Genomic DNA, 26,980 nt, shown 5'->3' on the forward strand with positions numbered 1-26,980 from the left:
ACGCTTGATAACGGTGAATGAGAATGTGCGGAGGAAACGGACGGCGGCAACTGTCGCGACGGCCGCTGCCATCAACGAAAACGGCCGCTGTGAAATTGAACAAGCAGTCGGGCACACCGGTGTACAAAGACGAAGCAAAAGACATCGGCGCATTCCAGTTGGCAAGTTGTATGGATTTCGATCGTAATTTTCAAGTACATAATTGAAGCGGCCAATTGGAGGCTGTTGCCGAATTGTGCGAACTGACAGGTGCAGCGAGTAAATTGATTGATAATTTGAATAATTTGTTAAAATATGACGGTTAGATTTCTGATAATTAGTACAAATTGTTAGTAGAGATATAAATGAATAACATAATAAAATAAAAAAAATAGGCTTTTGTTAAGTTTTTAAGTTCCAGTTAAAATATTAGTGTTACATTATAAAATTAATGATGTATAGCATAAATTAGAAAAAAAATATTGTTAGCTCTAAATGATTTTGATAGAGAACTATCCCATGGTCAGAATGGCCGAGTAATGTATGCAACATACCACCAATGACGTAGAACTGAGACTGTGATAACTGCGCACAAATAGTGGGAAAGTCTGGGGAAAACAGATAGGCTTCGTGAAGTCCTCCATCTATTTGACAAGGCTGGTCTGCTGCTCTGTTATTGCTTCGCAAGCCGCTAAAAGCTGTTAGTACTGTCAACGATTCTATCAACAATATTTACCCCTGTTTGGGTTCGTAAATATGTTGCTGGACGATGATAGATTGGCGGTACCGGCATCCCCACCCTGGATCTTATCGCAGCAACTGTGTGTTAAGTAGAGAGGCCTCACTAAGGAGGCTGTTAACCAACCAACTGTACCAACCTGCACGTATTAAGAAGAATGCATATACTGCTGCATGCACAATTGTGGTGATGTAGTGGTCAGATTTTGAGGGTGAGTTTAGTCGTGATACCTTGATGAGCAAGACAATATGTTAAGCGATATGATAGTTTGATCCGGCGCCAACATAAGTATTGAATGCAGCAAACAGATTCATAAAAATAACTTTAAAACTCCGTCGCACAGAAAGGAGAGGAGGACGGACGGTCAGAAGGACATCTCTACAAAGTTTACAACCAGCTTATAACCAGATCTGCAAAGGTATAAAGCTATAATTGGAAATATAGAATATCTGCGACATAAGCTTTTAGATGTCGGAGAAAATTATAAGGAGCTATAAAAACGTGTGCAGCTTCAGATACGTTTATTAATGAATTTAGCAATTGGAATTTTCAGGCCAGTCGCAAGACCGGACATTCTGATTAAACACTAATCCGGCGGAACATGTGAAGTTCACCTCACATTCGCATTGGCACACAATATAGGCTCCACTGCAGGCGTTGGTCGCATCGGCGAACATGGCACCATCACGTTGTCCCACACAGCGACCACCGCTCTCACAGTAAGTGCCCGAGGGTCCGGCAGAGGGTCCACTCGGTGGTGGACTGCCATCATCGCAATTAACATTCTCAGGGTAGTCGCATTCCAGTGTCAAGCTATTGAACTGTAGATTATTGGGGCATTTCATCTGGATCTTGTTGCCATAAAGACATTGGATGAACGCGGAGCAGTTATTGGCAACGGACCCAATCCAGTTGTTAGGTTTATCACAGCACTCGCCTTCGCAGGTGTTTGGAATGCACACGCCCTCAGTATCGACAACACAAGTCAACAGTTGTGCATTAAAATAGGTCTGACTGCCGCACTTTCTCGGTACCAGTGCATTGTCCACACATTGCAAATAGCCAGCACAATCGGTCGGATTCACCTGAAGCTCGCCATTCGTGCATGGGGTGTTGCCATTGCATTGTCCATTGTCCGTTTCACACTGGCTGGTTTCTGAGTTCCAGTAGTTTCCAGTGGCACAAGATTTCGACACAAACTGACCATTGGTACACAGTTGATATTTGGTGCAGTCAGTAGAATCTGCCTGGGTTTCTCCATTGGTGCATGGGGCGTTGCCATTGCATTGTCCATTGTCCGTTTCACACTGGCTGGTTTCTGAGTTCCAGTAGTTTCCAGTGGCACAAGATTTCGACACAAACTGACCATTGGTACACAGTTGATATTTAGTGCAGTCAGTAGAATCTGCCTGGGTTTCTCCATTGGTGCATGGGGCGTTGCCATTGCATTGTCCATTGTCCGTTTCACACTGGCTGGTTTCTGAGTTCCAGTAGTTTCCAGTGGCACAAGATTTCGACACAAACTGACCATTGGTACACAGTTGATATTTGGTGCAGTCAGTAGAATCTGCCTGGGTTTCTCCATTGGTGCATGGGGCGTTGCCATTGCATTGTCCATTGTCCGTTTCACACTGGCTGGTTTCTGAGTTCCAGTAGTTTCCAGTGGCACAAGATTTCGACACAAACTGACCATTGGTACACAGTTGATATTTGGTGCAGTCAGTAGAATCTGCCTGGGTCTCTCCATTGGTGCATGTCAATGGTGGGGGGGAAGTGCTTCCACAGTTGCTGCATTCACCATTGTTTGTTTCGCAAGCGCTGTTCTGTGGGTTCCAGTACATTCCACTGGAACACGTCTTGAGAACGAATTGACCAGTACAGCATGCGTAGTACTTTGTGCAATCCTCTTCGTCGATTTTGGTGTCGCCAGGCTGACAGCAATTGTCGGCCACAGTTCCTAGGAAAAGTGACAATGCAATAACCAGCACGTACACTGAAAGTGGACAGCAGAGTTATTGAAATTAAATTATTATAACATAAAAGTTCGATAAATATCTTACCACTGTCCGATTTTATGCTCTTCATTTTTACACTGCACTTGGCTAGCAACGTTTTCCTTTGTGAAGATAGCGTCGACTGAAGTTTTGTACGATGTGTAGCAGCTTTTATATTTGCTGGCAATTAAAATAATTAAATGTTCCTGGTTGGGATGGGATGCTTGTGCCATAGATAAAGAGAAATCAGATCATATCTGTTGTATACAGTAGTTGTATACTAAAACAAATTTCTTTTATCAAAAAGGTTAAATGAAGACAATGAAATGAGAAATTGCTATTTCTGCAATTGGTGAATTTTTTAGCGATGTATCTTTTTTCATTAGCCTTCTATTCTACGCTGACCTTTTTATAGAAACAGGTTACTTGTCAAAGGCACAATAAACACGTGATAATTTGTTTTAGTTATTATTATAAACTCTGAAATTGAACACCATGCGGAAAAAGGTAATAAAATGTTATGCGACCCTAGAGTGACTATTATATGATACCAAGAGAATATAATCAAATAAACTTTGACTTTCTACTAATTAATTAGTACTTGCTTGGACTCTTCGATAATTCGACACTTTGTTTTAGACATTATTAGTAGACATTTTATTGCTTTTTTAATTTATTGAGCACAAATTTGGAAAAGATATCGTTTTAAAACAAAATTGTATATTCTTGAATACATTTAAATGAAATTGGTGATAATGCAATTGCCATACCACCTATGAAGGGCAGTAACCTTCGGTATCGACAACACATGCCTTGATTGTGGTATCAAAATAAGTGCCACTGGCACATTTTTGACTCGTAAGTTGTCCCATAACGCACAAATAGTAGGCAGCACAATCTTGGGGATCGACTTGTAGCTCGTTTTCAGTACATTTTCCAGTATTGGGACAACACTGTCCGTTATTTAGTTGACACGTCGCTGAGCTAGGATTCCAATAGTTGCCACTCGAGCAAGACTTTGGCACAAATACTCCACTGCAGCAAACATAATAACTGAGGCAATCGATAGGATCCGCCTGGGTTTCTCCGTCCTTGCAACAGTTTGTAGCCAGCGATTCTGTTGAATGCCAAAATAGAAGGCACAGAAGTAGCACTGTGTGTAATAAATAATATTTGTAATTCTTAATACTTTAGATGGATAATATTCTGAACTTCAATTATACCGTATTGGGGCTTATTCAACTGTGCGAGACACATTTTAAGCTATAATTTCCTTAGTATGCGGACGCTTACTAAACTGTTTTGCTGTTCTCTTCGCCTTTTATATTTTTAACCAATCATAATAATGAAATTTTGGTCTGATAATAGGCCTGATAATGTAACATTACAAGATGACCTTATCAAACATGTAAGAAGAGTCGAGTGAAACCTGTTCAGCTGTTTACAATTTATTTGAAAAAATAATTTAAGGAAAAATACACAATCATGCTGCCATTTAAGAAAAATTGTATTGAGCACTAAGGGAAAACTATGAATACGAGTATATGACCTGACGAAGATTAATTATCTGTTATGGGCAGCTAATACATGAATACACAAAAGAACTCAGATAATGGCGCCAGTTGTCGTCGAGAAGATGAACGCTGTCAAAGCCAACTATTTAGCTGCGGTTGCCCCATCAGGAACGAAGTCAATCAGCTCCTAATAACTGCATGAATGCCTGTTAGCCCGGATTTGGAGTTAGAAAATGCAGAAGTGCATGAAAAAAGTCACTCCTAAAGAAGAGTGATGCGCAGTCAAATTAACAGTTGTTGGCTGCCAGTGATGCACTGTGTTGTTGACCATAATTAGTTTTAAGCTATTGGCACCCAAACCATAAATCCAAGAAGAAGAAAGAAGAACAAAATGAAAAAAGTCGGCAATTTGTCCTAAAGAAATGCGCTTGTAGCCATCTCTGTGATTGAGCGCTTTTGCATACATCCATATATTTGCATTTACGTGCTTTTGCGCAGAGGATACATGTAATTGCTTTAAAAATATTTAGAAAGAGGAAGAGTGTTGTAGTCTGGTGAGCTCAACTATGATTTACCCTGAACCCATCTGTTAAATATATTCTAAAACTATTGGCAAATTTCCCTATAATAAGTTTTGCACCCAAATGTGAGCAGGGTTGCTAGTGCACTCATTTTTTATAGCAAGCTCAGGCACTGAAGAGTAAAAGAAAACGGCGCTCTGCAAAATACACACAAAGACATATTGACGCTTGCGTCGATTATCATGTCATCTCTTTCTCACGCATGCGCTCGCATATTGATGCATGCATCTTGCTTGCGGTTGCTGATACAAATGAGATCAATATGATAATATATTTTTGACAATAACTTGGGTGTTTCTTAACTGATCAATAATATGCATATGCATATTATGTGTTAATTAGAAGATTCTGCCTTTAAAATTTTAGCATTTATTGCTGTCGCAAATTTTAATGTATCTATAATCGAGAAACGAAGGCAGTTATCGGTAAAATAACGTAAACTTGATCTGCGCCTGCTATACGAGAACCTATATTTCAAACTTGAAGTCTAGCTCTTATAGTCTCTTAGATCTGCGTGTTCATACAGACGGACGAACGGATGGGCGGACGGACACGGCTATATCGCCTCGACTGTTGACCCTGATCAAGAATATATATAATTTATGGAGTCGGATATGCTTCATTCTGCCTGTTACTTTGCTACTTATTTTTAATGGGTACAGGGTATAAAGAGAAATACAATTTAAATATTTTAAACTTCAACCAAACAAAAACTCTTGGCAGATTAGGGTAATTTCTGGAGAACATTTTATAACTATATATATATGCAATTACGCCAAATTATATTTATAAATACATTCATTACATATGATGCTACATATTCATTTAATAACACACCCAGTTAACGGTACATGTACATTATGGTTTATTTATTTATTTGTACATTATTTTATATATTACATTTTTTTTCCATTCCAGTCAAAAATAACCTTCATACCTAAAGCTGGGAAGCCATCACATACCAGCGCTACAGATTTCAGACCCATCGTCTGTTATTTTTCATGCTGAAGACTCTAGAACGACTCATAAGTCTCTATCTTACAATATCCATCGACTCCAAGCTTCTGTCTGTGTCTCAACATGCCTTCAGAAAGGGCAGATCCATTCTGTAGTCAATATTACAGAGAAATCTCAACTCTAAGAAAATACCCTAATACATTTCTTAGACATTGAAGGCGCCTTCAACAACGTTACTCCGGCGGCGATAACTGGAGCTCTGCTGGACCTGGGGATTGACAGCAGTTTAGTGGGATTGATCAATCAATTGCTCACTTGCAGTATTGTGATATCTACACTTGGATCGTCAACTCTCTTCTGGTATGTCAGCAGAGGTACGCCTGTCAGCCCTACTATAGCATAGCGATAAATTGCTACGAGACATGGATGGGGACGACTATCAAACTGTTCATACGCAGATGACGTTGCGGTAATCTTCAGGGGAAAGTAGCCCCAAACTCTCTGTGACATTATGACTATCAAACTTAAAATACTGTCATGCTGGGCACACAAGTGCGGTTTGGGTGTTAACCCCAATAAAACGAAACTTGTTCTTTTCACGAGAAATTACAAAGTCCATCCTCGTATCCTCGACGTATGGCTGAACTGCGCATATCCGGGGTGCTTCGTAGCACACCTAGTGAGGCACTAGACGCTATCCTGGACTTACCATTTCTGGAAAGACAAGGAATAGAAGAGAGAATCCTTAACGTGGACTGCTCAGAAAACAGGCAATGCTTCTATCTTAGAAGGGAATTTAAACATCCCTTCGAAAACAGATTACTGCGTGCCAGTAGTATGACTAGAAACACCCTTCAGCACATACGTCCCCCCAAGGGAGGAATGGGCTCATGCACTCCCGGTCCACCGGCACCCATAACCTTTTTCACAGATGGCTCAAAGCTAGAAAACCGCGTAGGCGGAGGTGTCTACACTGAGCAATTCAATATACAGCTATCATTCAGTCTCCCAACACATTGCAGTGTTTTTTCAGGCCGAAGTACTTGCTATAAAAGAAGCATTAGATTGCCTAAAAAGGCTCAAAGTCAGCCCCGGCAATGTCAATATTTATATTGATAGACAGGCAGCAATCAAATCTATTAGCGCAGTATCGTCAAATTCGATATCAGTAACAAGCTGTCGCAAATCTCTGCATGAGATGGCAAAACATCATGTTATTTGCCTGATATGGGTTCCTGGACACCAGGATATTGAATGCTGATGAGTTAGCTAGAAAAGAGGCTACCACTCCTCGCGGATAAGGAAGATATAGGTATGCCTTTTGCTACTTGCAAGCTCAATATCAAGGAAGAAAGTAGACGCAGGTCAATTGATAAATGGCGAAATGCAAATTGCGCTCGCACAGCACACCAAATGAAAAAGGTTAAAATGCAGCTTACTTCTAACACCAAAATCACCAAATAATTAAATTTGAATAATATCTAAATTTGAAATTCTTATTAATGATCAAGCTGTTGCCCCACCCCGTATCTCAGCAAGAAGTTTCTTTATCGCCTCTTATAATGGATATCAGAGTATTCAGCAGTCGGAACGTCCAGCCTCAACGTTCTCACCTAACCGAAATTAAGAGACTTTCTCGATGTGCGCGATAAGAAATGTGTGCAGCAATAATTGAAAATCTTCTATTCTCAGATTTGAATGAGTTATTTACCAAGAGAAATATCTTGTTTTATTAAATACTAACAAGAATAACGGATTTCTGATTCACGCCGATAATTAGACCTTGTAGACCGATGTTAATCTGCTAACATATCAATTTCTGTTCAGAGTTCGAAAAAGTTTTTTTTCGTTCTATTGAAAAAAAGTTCGCTTTAAGCAAATAAACCAAAAAAATGTGCCTGAGCAAATGCGAGAACAAGTCTTTGGACCTATTACTCCTATAAAGCTTTATAATTGATAAATCCGATCGCCTCCGACTTCATTAGTAACCGAAGACTTCAAGAAGACTTCAAACATAATCGTAGTAATCATATAAAACGCCATAAATCTTCCTAATCGTTGTTTGATAAGCGTATCTGATATACAAAATCAGGTTAAACTACGTTGGGGTACTTAAAAAATACTCGACAACAGATAGGCAGAATGAAATAATAAAAAAACCATTCATAGTTACTTTCCATTATATTTATTTGTGTGACTTTCGTCGATTATAGTGTACAGTCAACATTATACGAATAGTTGCAAGTCAGCAGCTTCTGATCCCAGTACAAGCCTTGTCCGCACGTCATGTCCACTTCACACTCACACTGGCAGACTACATATGCGCTACAACTGACCAGGGATGGGAACAAGGTGCCCTCGCGTTGGCCCAAACAGCGACCGTTGCTCTCACAGGAGATGCCGGAGGGCCCGGCGTTCGGACCGGATGGTGGTGAATGCTCCCAGGGGCAATCCACATTTTGGGGATAATCACATAACTCATAACTGGAATCGTACAACAGATTGTTGGGGCACACCTGTTCCACGGCACAATTGAAGTTGCACTTGTAGAACTTATTACACACCCCCTCTATGGGAAAGAGCGTACCCTCCGGCTGACCTTGGCAAACTGTGCTTGTGTTGTCGCATTCAACTACCGGCACATAGTCCGCCGGATAGTCACACTGATCCGAGGTGGCATTGTAAACGAGGCCATCGGGACAGATCACAGCACTACTGCCTTCACCGGAAGCCGGTGTATAATCCCAGTCACAAACCTGGGCCAACTCATTGAATTTGGTATTCGCATCGCAGGGCATTGCAATTGGACATTGGCACTGGCAGACGAAGTAACCAGTTGTATCCGGATCGGCAAACATAGCACCATCCCTTTGTCCAGCACAGACGCTCTGATCACTGCAGCTGGTACCCGAAGGACCAACTATCTCACCCGTCGGATCGCTTGGCGTACACTCCACATTCCAGAAATAGTTACACTGATTGATTGTGGGGTCGAAGTACAAGCCGCCGGGACAGGTGACATCCAGACAACAGCCGTGCGCGCAGTGAATATACTTCGTGCAGACCCCTTCTACAGCCAGCATGGCACCGTCCGGCTGGTTAACACAATCTGTGCGTTGGTCGCCGCAATAACCAGGCACAACGTTTGACGGATCCGTGCTGCCAGTAGGTTCATCCGAAGCGGGTGTAGTTCCATCGGTTCTATCGGTTACATCGGTTACATCGGTTACATCGGTTCCATCGGTTACATCGGTTACATCAGTTACATCAGTTACTTCGGTTCCAGCGGGTTCATCGGTTGTTGTCGGTTGTTCTCCACAGGTCTCCGGCGATTGTTGGGCAATCGTAGACTGCGTCAATATGAGCAACAGTAGCCCAATGAAGGCTAGTGTTGATTTGATTTAACTAGAATTCGTTACAGAGAAAACTCCCTTACTCACCAGTAGCTTTTATTTTGAACATTTTCTCCGAATTCTCTTATACCAGCTGAACGTCGAGCGCGACTAATTCACCGTGAAGCCTCTTCAAGAGCATTTATGGAAATGGAAAATATTGGCAATGTGTATGTATTGTATATCAAATCGGTAGCCAATCTTTTTTGATAATAACAAAAACCGTATTTAACTGTTGATTAATTCAGTCGACCTGCTATCGCAGGCGCTGCTGGCGCTGCGTGCATTGCTTCTGTTTAATTACGCCCATGTTTCGGATTCGGTTCCTCTTATCAATATCAGAGCAGGTTTTTGAATTCGAGCCGGGCTCGTGTGAAATGTGCATATTTAGAAATGTCGGCACAAATTAGGCATCTCCAAAATCTTATCACTGATACCCGATTCTGGCAGGAAAACAGTTAACAGTATGCATTGATCGATTGCTATATATAGTGCGATATATTGTATGGATGCGGTATATATAGCCGGTGGTTGGATAATCATTAGTGTGCCTATATAATTTAGTGCCTCTAGCTCTCGGACTTACACGATCAGGTTTTGGGAAGTTCGAGTGGGCGTGGCCTTCCCCTTTGTATTATCGATTCTTAAGCAACAGCTCTCTTTCCCTGTCTCTCTCTTTCTGTCCCTATATATATATCTCTCTCTCTCTCGAAAGCACATGCACGATGGGCGACAGTATTATCAATTCAAAATACTACTACGGAATGGAAATCATTTTATAATAATTCGAAAATGGAAATCATTTTATAATAATTAATAAAAGAAGTAGAAGAAGCACAACTTATTAGGGGAAAAACACATTATAAATTGAACTTAAGATCCAAAATCTTTTATGGATCGCATAATTCGTATAACAAGTTTGAAGAAAAAGAGCCTGAAAATTCCTTGTCTTTTTGATCGGAGATGTAAAATTAAGTTGGCTGATTAACTCAGAAGAATCAATATCACCGTCCATAAGATTATGTAACAAGAGTACACCAGGCATAAAGAGAAGGGAGATTTATTAATAAAAGTTCACTACGGTAGGAAGGTAAGCTAATATTAGTATTCCAATTAAGACCCCTAAGGCAAATAATAGAAATTGCTTTTGCTACGGATTATATTCTGTCCTGATGAGCCTTGCAATTGGGTAACCATATCCAAGACCCATATTCCAGAATAGGACGCACATAAGTAAAATATATAGTGTTTTATTAAGATAGAGAATGTCAAATTCTTTTAACCAGCTCCCGATGAAAGCCAGGTAAAGAACGGCACGATTAGCGGAGGAAAAAATATGCTTGCCAAACTTAAGCTTACGATCTAAAAGGATACCCAAATCATCAACACTAATGCGTTCCAGCTTACATTAAAAATATTAATTTAAAATTCTATAAAAATAATTCATTTGTTTTTCACAATTAAAATTTAATAAATTAAAAAAAAACCACTTCATTTTTGAAGCCTTTGTCCAGTGAAAGAGTCAGTAGACGAGAGGCACAGTTTTACATCATCGCCATGCATCAGTTTCTGAGAGTGATTTATAATGTTAATCATTTTTAATGGGTCCAGAGTCTTACGATTTTATAAATAATAAAAAAAAAACAATTATTCCATAATTCCGTAACCGTAAAGTATGCAATGGAATAGAAAATCACTTCAGATTATTTGTTCTGTTGCTTGTAGAGCATACTTTTATATTATTTGGAGGTTATATATAATACATATATTTAAATGGCGTAAATGAATTTCAAGGTAATAATTAATAATTAATGCATGTTGTTTTTACAATCAGTTAAATTAACAAGTTGCACAATATGCATTTACATATTTATCTACGATATCAATACACTAATCCAGGGATGATCTAGAAATCGTATATCTTAGAGGATCATCCTCCATTGTCTATGACTTTCTGTGGACAGGGTATTCAAAACTGCCCCGGCAATGTCAATATTTATATTGATAGACAGGCAGCAATCAAATCTATTAGCGCAGTATCGTCAAATTCGATATCAGTAACAAGCTGTCGCAAATCTCTGCATGAGATGGCAAAACATCATGTTATTTGCCTGATATGGGTTCCTGGACACCAGGATATTGAATGCTGATGAGTTAGTTAGGAAAGGGGCTATATTACCACTATATCCTTACTGATAAGGAAAGGAAGAAAGTAGACGCAGGTCAATTGATAAATGGCGAAATGCAAATTGCGCTCGCACAGTACACCAAACATTGGCCAATATTATCACAAAGCTGTGTAATCTGAGTCGCACGAACTGCTCTGCAGTAGTCCGAGCTGTAATAAGACTCTGGTTGGTCGGCATTCATGCCAATAGACTCCCGGTGCCGTATAATGATTTCTGCAGAAGCTGCAAAGAAGAAGAAGAGGTAGAATCCCCGGAACACTTATTCTGCTTCTGCCCAGCACTTGCCAGGAAACGGCTGGCAATCATGGGAAGTTACTCCCTAACTAGCCTATCAGAGCTAGCAAAAATGAGAGCGGTCAGGATTGCGAGATTTATCCACGCAACTGGCTGGTCAAATCTCTGCATTTTTGGGGTTTTTGATACAGGATTATAGGAGAAATCAACCCCAGATCCCATAAGGTCGACTCCCCTGAACCGATACCTAACCGGCATAGCTATATACTCGCGTATAACTTCAATGATCCATCAATACGAGTCAAAAGTCAGAGAATGAGACAACTTGGTTAAAAATAAGCCGATTTGCTTCATTACACTGATCTCTCAAACTTACTTCGTTAACAACTTATTAAACAAGCTAGTAGTACTAATAATAGTATTTACAATGGAAAGGTGGTAAATTATTGTCTATACATATGTACTTCGTGTTCTCCCGCCTTATATACTCGCCAAAGCTGTAACTAATTTTTCTTACTCTTATACCAAAAATTGCTGATGGCTTTCTTTAATATATTTATTTCCCGATATCTTGCTCACTTTAAGCATGAAAAAGCTTAAAATGCAGCTTAGTTCTTACACCAAAATCACCAAATAATTAAATTTGAATAATATCTAAATTTGAAATTCCTATTAATGATCAAGCTGTCGCCCCACCCCCTATCTCAGCAAGAAGTTTCTTTATCGCCTCTTATAATGGATATCAGAGTATTCAGCAGTCGGATACGTCCAGCCTCAACGTTCTCACCTAACCGAAATTAAGAGACTTTCTTATGCAGATTCTCGATGTGCATGTTCGAGCGATAAGAAAGGTGTGCAGCAATAATTGAAAATCTTCTATTCTCAGATTTGAATGAGTTATTTACCAAGAGAAACATCGGTTTTCTAATTCACGCCGATAATTAGACTTTGTAGACCGATGTTAATCTGCTGACATATCAATTTCTGTTCAGAGTTCGAAAAATTTATTTTCGTTCTATTGAAAAAAAGTTCGCTTTAAGCAAATAAACAAAAAAATTTGCCTAAGCAAATTTATGCGAGAACAAGTCTTTGGACCGATTACTCCTATTAAAGCTTTATAATATATAAATCCGATCGCCGCCGACTTCATTAGTAACCGAAGCAAATCGACAGTTATATACAGTTATATAAGATATATATTGATAAATCATGAAGACTTCAATCATAATCCAAATCGTTGTTTGATAAGCGTATCTGATATTCAAAATCAGGTTAAACTACGTCATTTACGGTACTTAAAAAATACTCGACAACAGATGGGCAGAATGAAATAATAAAAAAACCATTCATAGTTACTTTCCATTATATTTATTTGTGTGACTTTCGTCGATTATAGTGTACAGTCAACATTATACGAATAGTTGCAAGTCAGCAGCTTCTGATCCCAGTACAAGCCTTGTCCGCACGTCATGTCCACTTCACACTCACACTGGCAGACTACATATGCGCTACAACTGACCAGGGATGGGAACAAGGTGCCCTCGCGTTGGCCCAAACAGCGACCGTTGCTCTCACAGGAGATGCCGGAGGGCCCGGCGTTCGGACCGGATGGTGGTGAATGCTCCCAGGGGCAATCCACATTTTGGGGATAATCACATAACTCATAACTGGAATCGTACAACAGATTGTTGGGGCACACCTGTTCCACGGCACAATTGAAGTTGCACTTGTAGAACTTATTACACACCCCCTCTATGGGAAAGAGCGTACCCTCCGGCTGACCTTGGCAAACTGTGCTTGTGTTGTCGCATTCAACTACCGGCACATAGTCCGCCGGATAGTCACACTGATCCGAGGTGGCATTGTACACGAGGCCATCGGGACAGATCACAGCACTGCCAATCGTAGACTGCGTCAAAATGAGCAACAGTAGCCCAATGAAGGCTAGTGTTGATTTGATTTAACTAGAATTCGTTACAGAGAAAACTCCCTTACTCACCAGTAGCTTTTATTTTGAACATTTTCTCCGAATTCTCTTATACCAGCTGAACGTCGAGCGCGACTAATTCACCGTAAAGCCTCTTCAAGAGCTTTTATGGAAGTGGAAAATATTGGCAATGTGTATGTATTGTATATCAAATCGGTAGCCAATCTTTTTTGATAATAACAAAAACCGTATTTAACTGTTGATTAATTCAGTCGACCTGCTATCGCAGGCGCTGCTGGCGCTGCGTGCATTGCTTCTGTTTAATTACGCCCATGTTTCGGATTCGGTTCCTCTTATCGCAATCAATATCAGAGCAGGTTTTTGAATTCGAGCCGGGCTCGTGTGAAATGTGCATATTTAGAAATGTCGACACAAATAAAGCATCTCCAAAATCTCATCACTGATACCCGATTCTGGCAGGAAAACAGTTAACAGTATGCATTGATCAATTGCTATATACTATAGTGTGATATATTGTATGGATGCTATATATATCGCCGGTGGTTGGATAATCATTAGTGTGCCTTTTGTAATTTAGTGCCTCTAGCTCTCGGACTTAGACGATCAGGTTTTGGGAATTTCGAGTGGGCGTGGCCTTCCACTTTTGTATTATCGATTCTTAAGCAACAGCTCTCTCTCCCTGTCTCTCTCTTTCTGTCCCTATATATATATCTCTCTCTCTCTCGAAAGCACATGCACGATGGGCGACAGTAATGATATTTACATAGCGCCTGCTGCAGCATTCATTTCAAAATACTACTACGGAATGGAAATCATTTTATAATAATACGAAAAATATACAATATATAAGCCAAGTTTTAAGTCTCCATCTTAGGTGACGAACTTGCGTTCATACAGACGGACAGAAAGACGGACACTACACACGACCAATACAAATTTGGCTTTAGAGTAAAACAAATATCGCGGACTCGATTCCGAACTCTTAACTACAAAATGTTACTTGTTGAAATTTAAGATAATGATTAAATACCGTATTGCATTTGATTGTTTTTCTCGGTTAACTGGATCCTAAAATACATTCGTAGATATTATATATATACAAATTACTGTAATTAAAATAACTTATCATAAATATGTGTGAAAATGTCTATGAGTGGTCAAGTGATATATGCTGTTGCTGATATATAATATATATACTTAATATGTTCTTCGATCTATTGCATACATATTCACAATATCATATATATATATATATATAAATTTTATAATGACATAAAATAAAAGCTGTTATTTAAAATCGTTGGTGTGAAAACTTCACTGTTGAAGGGTAGAAATTGGTATTGCCTGAATGAATGGACAAGGATAATATTTTCACCCAACCAACCGAGGGGCGCGCTGCATAAAGTGCAGTTACGAAGATCTCGAATTACCAGATAGACTACTTAACACAACAGTTTGTGGCAAATTGATTTTGCTACGGATTCTATTCTGTCCTGATGAGCCTTGCAATTGGGTAACCATATCCAAGACCCATATTCCAGAATAGGACGCACATAAGTAAAATATATAGTGTTTCATTAAGATAGAGATTGTAAAATTCTTTTGACCAGCTCCCGATCAAAGCCAGGTAAAGAACGGCACGATTAGCGGAGGAAGAAATATGCTTGCCAAACTTAAGCTTACGATCTAAAAGGATACCCAAATCATCAACACATTCAATGCGTTCCAATTGTTTACCATTAAGAAAATATTAATTTGAAAAGGGAATTCGCCTATAAAAATACATACATTTGCATTTATCACAATTAAGATTTAATAAATTAGAACGACACCAGGCTTCAGAACTTTCTAAGTCAGCTTGAAGCCTTTGTCCAGTGAAAGCGTCAGTAGACGAGAGGCACAGTTTTACATCATCGCCATGCATCAGTTTCCGAGAGTGATTTATAATGTTAATCATTTTTAATGGGTCCAGAGTCTTACGATTTTATAAATAATAAAAAAAAAAACACAATTATTCCGTAATTCCGTAACCGTAAAGTATGCAATGGAATAGAAAATCACTTCAGATTATTTGTTCTGTTGCTTGTAGAGCATACTTTTATATTATTTGGAGGTTATATATAATACATATATTTAAATGGCGTAAATGAATTCAAGGTAATAATTAATAATTAATGCATGTAGTTTTTACAATCAGTTAAATTAACAAGTTGCAAAATATGCATTTACATATTTATCTACGATATTAATACACTAATCCAGGGATGATCTAGAAATCGTATATCTTAAAGGATCATCCTCCTTTGTCTATGACTTTCTGGGGACAGGGTATTCAAAACTGTGTTTGACTCGTTGAACGTGTAATACCATTGAGTAACTTGAGCAATATTTCCACAATTAAGAGACAAAACAAATGCATAGACAGGGCAGATGTCGAAGCAGACAAGCAGAAAAGAAATCGTCAGATTATATACATACGCATACACACATAGCTATATGAGATGTACTGTTAGATTGAAATAGGTGTGCACCTTAATGCCTAGAGGCTGCGGTGACAGGCTTCCTGCTTTGGGTCGAGTTAGATGGGATCCGCTTGAAACTGAAACCAAAACAATTCTAATTATTTAATAAAAAAAAAAACACACACACACGCCTAGGTACGCTTGAATTAAATTACCACCGTAAAAAGTAGCACTTAAACGAAGTAAAGAAAAGAAGTGCAACAAATGTGCAATGTCAGAGCTTTCGGGCTTGCAGCTAGACGCATGAGATTGATCCATGGATGGTAGACCTGGGCTTATGGGTGTACATTACACATGGTACGAGTACGACTAGCACATACACAGAATTACAGAGGGTCGCACTGGGTCCATGTGTGGCAGTTAGGAAAAAAAATGAGAAAAAAAAACCAAAGACAGAAGAAATACGAGTTGATCGAAAGTCGCTCACATATTTATGTGAGTGAGTGTACAAGACATGCACACGGTCTATTGTAAAAATCTTCTCAGGTGTAACAGGTTTCGCAGATTTAAGCAGAGGTTGTGACTGTGCCCCACACAGTCGTCAGTGACTCTCGCTCGCCTCGTTATCACTCGTCATCGTGATCGCAATCGCAATCGCAATCGCGTACAGTACAATGAAGGAGCAGTCAATCACTAATAACCTATGTAGCAGCCAGTTCAAATTGAAGAACTGAGATCGATTGGTGCATAGATATCGTCCAAGAATAATTTAATTTCAATTCTAGCACCATTCGAAATCAGTGCTTTGTATTGGAACCGATCAGCGGCGCATTAGCACAAAGTGTTTCAAGTGATTTATCAAAAGTGATTCATGATATTGCCACGATCACAGTCAATTGACTCTAATCACTGTTAAATTGGGTGCATCATTATTACATATTTTGTTTTTTTTTATATACTTATACACATTTGTAAGTATTGGCTAAAAGTGGCGAACGTGATCACGATGGAAGCCGTCAAAGTGCAACGAAGGTTTCCTATTGTCGCTGTGCAGCCGCGTTCCGACTCAAACAGCAGTATATAATATGGGTCACATTTTATATACCTGTCTGTATATATTAAACACTCATCATTTCTTGTTAATTACAGTTTCCACTCTATATAAGAGTTCAGTTGCTAGCAGCACTATAAATCTGTCCTTTGATATTCTAAATCATTAATAGTCAATAGTCAAACTATTTTACCTCAATCGATCTTTATTAACTATTAAAAATTTTACAATTTAAATACATTTTTGTCGGTTGACAATCAATTATCATTGAAATGCGAAATTTTAAATTCACAACACTTGAAAAGTAATCGAATAACATGATTGAAATCTCGCTTAAGAACAGGTTTTATCAACAAATGAGTGGACTTCTTTTTTACCAGTTTGTTAAGATTCGTGAACGCGATCCCTTATAATATGGGTCACATTTTATATACCTGTGTGAATTTAATAAACACAAATTAATTGTTAAGGTTTCCCCAGTGGAATTATGGTAGAAAATATTGAAGTGATGTCTTTATTCCATGAGTGTTATTCTATGAGTGTTCAGTTATTAACAGCACTATAAATCTGTCACTTGATATAAATAATAATTAATTTAAAGCATGGCAGATTTAGCATGAGTCAATAGACAAACGGTTCCACTTTAATCGATATTGAAAAGTTAGTAAAAATTCAATTCGACATTTTTATAGCTTTGTGATAACTAACTACTTAATTTTGGTAAATAAAACAATTTGTTGTTTGACAATCAAAGCATAATACTATCAATGAAATTCGACATGTTAAATTCGCAACATTCTCAAAGTATTATTCGATTGGAATCGCACGTAAAAACCAACTTTATCAGCAAATGAATGGTCGTTTTTTAACCGTTTTGTTAACTTTTGTGGACGCCATTTCTTATCAGATTTTGATGCATTGTAGCCACTTAAGATTTGATTTATTTATACATCTGCTATTAGGGGCGGCATCGATTTGAAAATAATTTCCCAGCTCTTATCAAATATTTTGAGACTTGCATAAATCTTATTTGGCTGACAATAAATCAAAGCATTATTTAGTATAGCTTCGACTGCCAGACTAGTGAAATTTCTATTGATTTTCTTAGTGAAAGACTCGAAAGTCGCTTAGAAGTAAATGATTCCAATCCCGCTCCCCATCGAAGTTGTTCCAAGGCCACGAGGAGCCAAAAATAGCATAATCTGATGCTCTGAAATGTACAGTTTTGCCATTTTGTGTAAAATGACAGTCAGTTGGCAGTTGGCAGTTGGCAGTTGGCGCTGCCCCAGCTGATAGCCGCGCAATGTGACAAATCGAATCTTATCTAAAGCGAGACCCTAATTGCTTTCTTAATATATTGCCCCCCATCATCAGCATTCTGCGAGTAAGACTCACACTATCTATCGTCTCTGGCTATATAATGCACAACTCCCAATTTGCTGGCAGTTAGTCGGTTTGGTTATTATCAAAAGACAAGGCGTTCAAATGAAGCGAGGTGCCCAAAAACAAAATAAAATATGAAATGACATAAGAATAATTAATGTTTGCCATTTGCAGGAAGCGTTGTGATTGTCGTCCTGCTGCTGGCAATGGCTGCCCAGCTGCAGCTCAGCACTCAAGTGGAGTATATGAACAGTAATCAGGATATTTGTCGACTATTTCCGGATAACACAAAGATACGCGAGCCAGGCTACTGCGATCGCTGGATCGTCTGCAAGAACTTAAAGACAACAGAGGGCGAAATATGCACGGGTTCGACATCAAAGTTCAATCTGAACTCAGGCAGCTGTGCAAAGAGTCTTGAGAAAAAGGATACTTATTGCGATGCGCCGTGCACGTCGAAGACTAACGGCTACGTCGGAGACTCTTTCAACTGTGCCAACTGGTATTACTGTGAGAAGGCTAAGCTTTTGAGCAGTGGCGTTTGTGAAGGCGGCAGGTATTTCGACCAGGCGAGCGGGGGTTGCTACTATCCCCAGAACACGCAGTGCAATGCCAAATTTGAGATCTGCCAGATTGCGCCCGTTGGCGTTAAGGTTAAGGACGAGGTCTATTGCAATTCATATATCACCTGCAGCAAGACTGGCGAGATGACTCGCAATGAATGCGAACCTGGAAAGTACTTCGAAGTGTTATCTGGAGAGTGCATCCAGAAGGCGCTGGTTGAATGTGATAAGCATCCCTTACCGGAAGATGCCTGTGGCAACAAGAAGCTGGCGAAGCGAGACACATTTGTTTCCGACGGCGCCACCTGTCGCGGCTATTTATATTGCCGGGACATGGGCTCCGGCATACCGGACCCAGACCCAGTGTGGCAACAGTGCCCTCTCGGAACCTTCTTCAATGCGACGTTGCAACTTTGCCAGGACAAAAGCGCCTGCAAGTGCTCCGAGGATCGATGCGATGGACGCGAAAGTGGCTTCGAACTGATGCAGGTGGCGGGTTGCCACAATTATGTGGAGTGTGTGAACGGGGTGGAGATGTCACCTTTCCGGTGCGACGACGATGAGTATTTTGATATAGAAACTGAGAAGTGTACAACTGAGCCTAGGCATTATCAAATATGCAGTTAAATTCCGTTTGAAGAATAAATTTCTTAAATCAGTGACTTCATATTACTGTCACAGCCTATGCAAATTTACTGGTAATCGGCCAATGCCAAACAACTCTTCTGATGCATGTTAATTTTTACCATGCTTAACAGCTGAATTGAAGTCGCAATATTAGTGATTCATTGCAGTAAAAAGTGCCTGATTTTGAGGCATTTTTTGAGCTTAAGGAAATAGCCTAGAAAATGTGATTAGGAAATGCATATTTATTTTATATTATTTAATAATGTAGTCCAATGTCAATATACAAATGATGTGTGTAAAGCTTTTAATCATAGATAGTTCCTCAAGTAAATATTTTGTGCATTTGATTAAATATTGTAGAAGTGAAGACTTAACCTGTCTAAATCAAATGTTGATTTTTCCCAAGTATTTTTACCGAACCGGAGTAGATATATGATATATACACTGTACCAAATAGATGCGTATGTGTAGAGCCCATAATTAGAGCGGATGAGTTGCCTGATTAATTTACAAACACTTTTTATACTTTTGATTATTAAAAAGCTCAAGTCAGCAAAAAAAATTCACAATAGTGCCTAAAATACCACTAAGCAGTGCACTGCGAAAGCAGTTCGCCCAGGCAGTGCACATTGTTGCACTGCTTATACAAGTTTGTCAAGCAGTTAACACACACTAAGCGCGTTGATTTAAAATGAACCATAAACGAGTAGCAAGTTTGGATATGAATTATAAGCTGTTTAAATAATATAATTTGTTTCTGAAATAGGTAAAACTATAAATTGAATATACCCAATTTATCAAATTGACAAACTATATTGGAATAGCGTTAAAATTGTCATGTAATAGTGAAATTAAAACGACGAAGTTGGGCAAAATCTCCTCAATTCAATTGGGGGCAATTCTGTTTTAGAATTATAATTGTTTTACACTGACCCAATGCGATTTGGGCTTGTCGAAGAACTCACCCTTGGTATGCAACCTGTCTGGATGCCATGGCAACCATTTGCGTATGGAATGGAGAGTCGAGCTGTTAGCTGTTAGCTGTCAGACGGAAGTGCTTCAGCTCCTCCAACTCCAGCAAGGGGTGGTTCAACTCCCATATCGGAGAGTAAAGTACTCCATTTCTGCAGAGCTGCAAGCAGCCTGCGAAATTTCGCTTTTTGCCATGTAGAGACTTTCGCTGTAGTTTTTTTTTTTCAACTTCGATGTGACATGAAATGCAGACCAGAGACAAAAAAAATTAAATAATTTATCATGGGAGTGTGTTAGTAAGGTTAATTGGCTTGCTTGTTTTGTCTGCTTAAATTAATTCAAGAAACGGAATAATTAAATTTGTTCTTTGCACCACATTTAAAAGAGAAAATCTAATATTATTTACATCTCTGATTTTTGGTATCCCAGAACCTATTTTCTGATTGGAGCCTTTGTACAAAAAATTTTAATTTTAAAATAAAACACATTTTACAATTATTCACAGTTTTGAAATGCATTCGGGCTCGTTTAATAGAAACCCATTCAATTATTTTTGACACATGTGATATTTACGTACATCTGTATATGTGCACATATATAATCAGACATACATCGATATATTTGTAGTGCAAAAAATTCGAAAAAATATGGTTTTTACAACGGGTTCGGTTTATAACTGGGCTTACAGTGTGAACCGGTTCGGTTCAAGCCGTTCTGCATTTTTTTTACTACGGCCACACACAAATTGCCTCAGCAACTAATAAATTACTCACGCACATCTAAATGAAAATGTTTTCCATGGTATATAAATTGTTAACATCATAACTTTTGATAAACAAACTTATTAGAAAACAGCAACTTTTTTCTTCTGATTCGACATTAAATTCTTATTCCATGATTTATTCCTATCAATAACACAAAAATTCACATATATCAAACTGTTAAGCGAAATAATATCAAATATAAAAGAATATAGGTAAAAATTTGAATACAACGCGCATCCGAGTTACCTTTAAGCCAAAACTCTCTTAAAGCGACTTTTTTTCATTTAATTTGGACTAAAAACAGTCCATAAATTTTGAAAAATGATTTCAAAAAATTTCAAATTAAAATTCAAGTTACAAATTAAATGATTTACAATGAACAGTGAATAAATCAAATAAAATTGAGAGTTTAAGATTAAAATTAAAGTGACAAATAATAATGGAGTAATTAAAATGAGAAAAAAAATTAAAATTAAAGAATAGAAAATATTTAGGTATATAAAAATGTAAATTGGAATGAAAAAGCCCCAGCATACAAATATAATTCCAAGGGTATCTGTGAGTCGAGCACTTTCGATTACTTATTATTACTTTATCAGGTGTGTTGGGGCACTCAGACAACACCCTGGAAGTTGTGCACGCTTCGAGGGTTGTGCTCGATGCAAAACGATTGTTGTTAGTTTTCTACTCAGTTGTCTTTTGTTTCGATGATTCTAGCAGCGTTTGTGGGTGCCTGCCTCACCTTCCTTGACTCAATTTGTGTGTGAAGCTGCCCGGATTTCTTTTCCTTGTAATACCAAATATATATATATATATATATAAATGCTTACGGAGAGACAGCCACCCTCTTCCCTGTGGATCTAAGCCTGTTCCGTGCTCCCTTCTCTGGTTTCACTGCCTTCAGTGACGGCGTCACGTTCGCCGCACGCCATCGTCTGCCATTTTGGCTTTTCCTGCAGGAAGCTTGCATATTTTACGTGCTCCATGTTGCCATTGTTGTTGTTGTTGTTACTGTTGTTGCTGCTTTGTCTGTGCGGGCATCTGTCTGTGCTATGTGCACTGTGTTCGTTGCTCTGTGTGTTGTGTGCTCTGTGTTCTGTGTGCTGGTGCCCCAACTCTTCACTTTTATCGATTGAAATGTGTCTCAGGCTGTGAAATACAGGTCATTGATCTGCTCGTGCCTTTTTCGCAGCCATGCAGCGACGAAATACTTCTCGTATCATTTGGATTAGGAGTGAGCCGAGCAGCCAAAACCAAGTGCAGCTCGTTTTTATGGCATTGCACGGAGCTGGCTGGCACTAAATTGCTACATATAGTTAGTTAGTCAGTAGAGAAAAGTTTGGTAAGTTGATTACAGGTATAAATAGAAGAACTTTCAAGAGTTTTGTGCAAAAGATCCAAACTTAAAATATCGAATTTGATTGTACAAAATAAATAATAACAAATATGTCTGCTATTATATATAAATATTATTATTATAATTTATTTTTAATTTTTAACAATCAAATTAAAGTTAAATTTGATTTATAACATAAATAATAATTATTAATTTTCTACTTAATATTTGTTTTTTACATTTAAAACGAGAAAGATCAAAACTTAAATAACGAATTTGATCGCAAGAATTAATAAATAAATATTTATAGCATACTAAATAATTAATTAATAACACACTAATATAAAACATAAACAGCGAATTTGAGTGTAAAAAAAAAAATAATAAATATAATTATATATGTATATACAAAATATTAATCGCGTAACTGAAAAACTTACGCTTCGAATTTGATTCCAACAACTGAAACACATTTATTTATCATCACCTACTAATTTTTAATGTGTTGCCCAAAGTTTAATTTTAAGTGAAGTCTAAGATTCGATTTAAATTTGATTGTTCAAAATAAATAATATAAAGTCTTAGCTATCTATTTATTATTAATTTTTTACAATCACTATTTATGCTATGATCTATCGCTAGAAAAATCCTTGAATATAATTTATCCACAAAATAACATTAAGTTTTAAGGTCAATAAATTGTAAAAGGCGATGAAAAAATGTTTACAAAATTATAAATAGTAATTATAATAATTTAATTACAGTTGTTAATACTTAAATTCAGTTTGCAAGTTACAATATCAAAATGTGAATGTAATTTAAGCACGCCAATTGTAGATTAGATAAAAATCTGCCCACACCTGAAATATGATAAATATATACCATGTATATGTTTTATAGTCGTAGAGAATCAACCACCAATTCAAAAACTGAACACGAGCCAACCCAAAAGCGTCTGCCCCAGTCGCCATTGCAGTCGCCGTCGCCGTCGCCGTCGCCGTCGCAGTTGCTTCACTTCCTTGTCACACGGATACCGTGTTGGACAAAAGAGACGCTCCAGGACGCGAACGTGGTCGAGGATTGAGGACGAGGGCATCGCTGTGCCGACGACGAGTGGCAACGATAACGAAATCGTTTTTAGCTTTGGGGTAGTGGAGCAGTAGTCAGCGAGTGGGGCGCGCTTGATGTCATGTTGGGCAAACTGTACCAAAATTGCGCATTGAAATTCGCCAAGGCAACGAGCAGCAGCAGACGGCAGTCCGAGCATTAGACCAGACCAGACCATACCAGACCCGGCCTGGCCTGGCCTGGCCTGGCCCAGACAGTGGTAGAAAGAGAAACCAACTACGACTTATGGCCCAGGATGTGTTTGCCAAAGTTGTAGCTGTCAGCATTTATTTTTGAGGGTTGCACTCCGCCCGGAAAATGGGAATTAAAATAACTGAAAAAAATAAGAGAGAAAGAGGAAGAAGAAGAACAACAACAATATCAACAACAACAACAAAACAAGCAAAAATCCAACAATCGCAACATGGAGACGTCTGTTGTTGGCCATAGCCAGTGAGTGCGGTTCAATGACCAAATGCCGCCGATGGTATCGCTGCATGTGAATTGTCCGCACCTACCCAAAACCCAACGCCACATTGCCACATTGCCACATTGCAACATTGCCACAACGCTCTAATGTGACTAAGGAAAATTCTCGTGGCCGTGGCGAAGGCGCAAACGAGTTGCAAGGTCGATGAACGCTGTTACAGTTGCAGTTGCAGTTGCTTGCTGTTTGCTCTTTGCTGTTTGCTGCTTGCCTCTTGCGGCTTGCAGCAGTTGCAGCTTAAGTAGAAGCTGCAGCTAAAGCGCAGTTAATATCTAGCGTTTCTAGCCAAACACGTTTTTTGCCAAAGCCACTCATAATTTGTGCTTAAATTTTCAAATGTCTGGCAACGCCAACGCTCCCATCAATCAAATCATGGGCAGTAATTCAAAATGTTTCTCCTTAGATACAATCTATATATACTATACTATATGGCTTCTTAAAATATTTTCGATTTAATCCAGAAGAGGTGGATACATTTTAATAAAGCCTACTCACATACTTATTCAATTTGCATAATAATAAACCATTTTCAAATTATTCTTTGTTTATTTTAATTGACGATTAAGTATACAAGTCAGAAAAACAAGTACATCATTCTTAATATAATTTGCGTGTTTCTTCTACGATCTCAATGAAATTTACACAGTTGTTCAATAATAGGTCAGCTTACCGCCTCTAAAATTGTGGCTTTATTTGCGATCTGGAGCAGGAAGCTATCGATAAAATAAAATAAGAATTAAACGAGAACCCTTTTTCAAAATTATAAATCTCTAGCTGTTATAGTCCCTGAGATTCACACAGATAGACAGACGGACAGGGCTATCTTGACTCGTCTGTTGATTTTGATCAAGAATTTAAATACTTTACGGGGTCGGGTGGTTCCCTTCTACCTTCTGCATACTTTTGCAAAAAACATTGAAAACCTTTTAATATGTTCTGGGTATAAACAGTATAGTCTATAATAAAGTATTTGTTATACGAAGAGCTCGTATGGCCCCGTAGTTATAGGCAGTGCATTGAATACCTTGCGTTCAATGCAGTTGAGGCAACAGTCGAGTTGACTAACAGCGCATGCGTCGTCGGGAACGCTCCCTAGCTGGCAGCAACGTAGGATAATGGCCTTTGGAGTCGCTCGTTGATGTTATAATCGCTGGCATCGTTGCTCCAAGCCAGCATTGCACAAAAGAGTCATCGTCGTCGTTGTCGTCATCATCATCATCATCATCGTTGAGCTCCCCGCACTCTCACTTGAAGCGCATGGAGGCGCTGCAGGCATTGACACTGAATGTGCCCCTGCTCGTGCTTGTGCCTCTGCCTCTGCCTTTGCATATGCCTCTGCCTCTGCCTGCATTTGTGGCAGTGGCAATGGCAATGGCAATGGCCATGGCACTCAATATGCTTCTCGTGTGTTCCGCTTGTGCCACACAGACACACCTTGCCTGACCCAACTATTTGGCATTGCTTTATGTCGTGGCAACATGCTAAGTAGCTAACAATACTCTAGTTTGTATACTCTGCAGACACTCCAAAATTGCTTGCCGTAATTGTACTTACTATCTATTATATTCTATTATATTCTTTTATTTTTGTAAATTACAAATTAAAGTAAAATGTTATGTACAAATTTAAGCTAAAAATAACATGATTTACAATTTAAATGAGAAAAATTAATATATTTATTAAATAAATACTAAAATAAATGTACTAAATTGCATCGGGAATATAGAATAGATAACTGATGAGACATCAATTTTGATTGTTCATTAAAATGAATTAAATATTAAAGCTTGGGCAAAATGACGTTGGGAAATACAAATTCAAAATCCAAATTTCTTGTCAATTGATTGCAAATATTACATAGAATTTCCATATGTCATTATTTACAGACTAACAGCGAGTCTTTCAGCTGGTTTAATATGGTTCTTTAAAACAGTTGTTTTGTCTTTTTTATAGGATCTACGGCAATTGCTAAGCAACTAGCAATTGATTCATTCATACATTCATTGATCAATTAGATATTTTATAGGTACACTTTGGAAAAAAAATGTTATAATATTAAATACGAACTGACGTCTTTTATTTATTTTCCTAAATGCGCAAATTTACAATTTCTATTCAGAGACAAATTTTCAATTGCCGTTTTTGGAACAAGAAAATATCTTTCAATGATACCCTTATAAGAAAGTTAATTTATGTTTTCTGTATATGAGTCTTATACAACTAGAGCCAGTTAGTTAAGGTAAAAATACAAAAATAATACAATTTAATAATAATTATATAGAGTAGGATTAGACCTAAGGTGCAATATATTTTTGTGGAGTTAAATAGGACCACAATGCCAAAGCTATTATGCGAAAGAAATAAATATATACTTTGAATTTGATCTTGCAGAATTGCATTTGGATTGATTAACCGAAGACATGAGGAGAAGAATTTTTAAAAAATGCAGAAATGTATTTTGTTTAGGTTTCTTTCTTTTTTAGGTAAGCTTTCTGGGATATCGGAGAATGTAGGAGACAGTGTGTAAATGTTTTCTGTGGTGTTGAGAAATATGTATAGGGAATGAATAACATACATGTTAACATATATATATATATATATATACGAGTAATTATCGACAGTTTTATCTCTCCCTCTATTTCCAATTTCACTAAATGATGAAAAGTGCAACACAATTAAAATGAAAATCAACGAAAAGCGA

The 26,980-nt window shown here is 38.3% G+C and overlaps 2 protein-coding genes across 2 annotated transcripts; one reads left to right on the forward strand and one right to left on the reverse strand.

The window, feature by feature from the left end:
- Window positions 1–1,251: 1,251 nt before the first annotated feature.
- Window positions 1,252–13,600, reverse strand: LOC6558341 (chitin-binding domain protein cbd-1). Its single transcript, XM_043215307.1, has 5 exons — window positions 13,579–13,600; window positions 12,972–13,523; window positions 11,476–11,567; window positions 7,974–9,114; window positions 1,252–2,711 (listed from the first exon to the last, which is right to left on the reverse strand). Exons 1-5 carry the CDS (start codon window positions 13,598–13,600, stop codon window positions 1,252–1,254), a joined length of 3,267 nt encoding a protein of 1,088 aa, XP_043071242.1.
- A 3,023-nt stretch (window positions 13,601–16,623) lies between these two features.
- Window positions 16,624–19,653, forward strand: LOC6558390 (peritrophin-44). The gene is made up of 2 exons (XM_032738311.1): window positions 16,624–18,535; window positions 18,598–19,653. The coding sequence occupies exons 1-2, from the start codon at window positions 18,526–18,528 to the stop codon at window positions 19,611–19,613; spliced, it is 1,026 nt and encodes a 341-aa protein (XP_032594202.1). The 5' UTR covers window positions 16,624–18,525; the 3' UTR covers window positions 19,614–19,653.
- The last annotated feature ends 7,327 nt before the right edge of the window (window positions 19,654–26,980 follow it).

The sequence above is a fragment of the Drosophila grimshawi genome, unplaced genomic scaffold, assembly GCF_018153295.1.
Source record: "Drosophila grimshawi isolate 15287-2541.00 unplaced genomic scaffold, ASM1815329v1 contig_44, whole genome shotgun sequence".
Classification (NCBI taxonomy): domain Eukaryota; kingdom Metazoa; phylum Arthropoda; class Insecta; order Diptera; family Drosophilidae; genus Drosophila; species Drosophila grimshawi.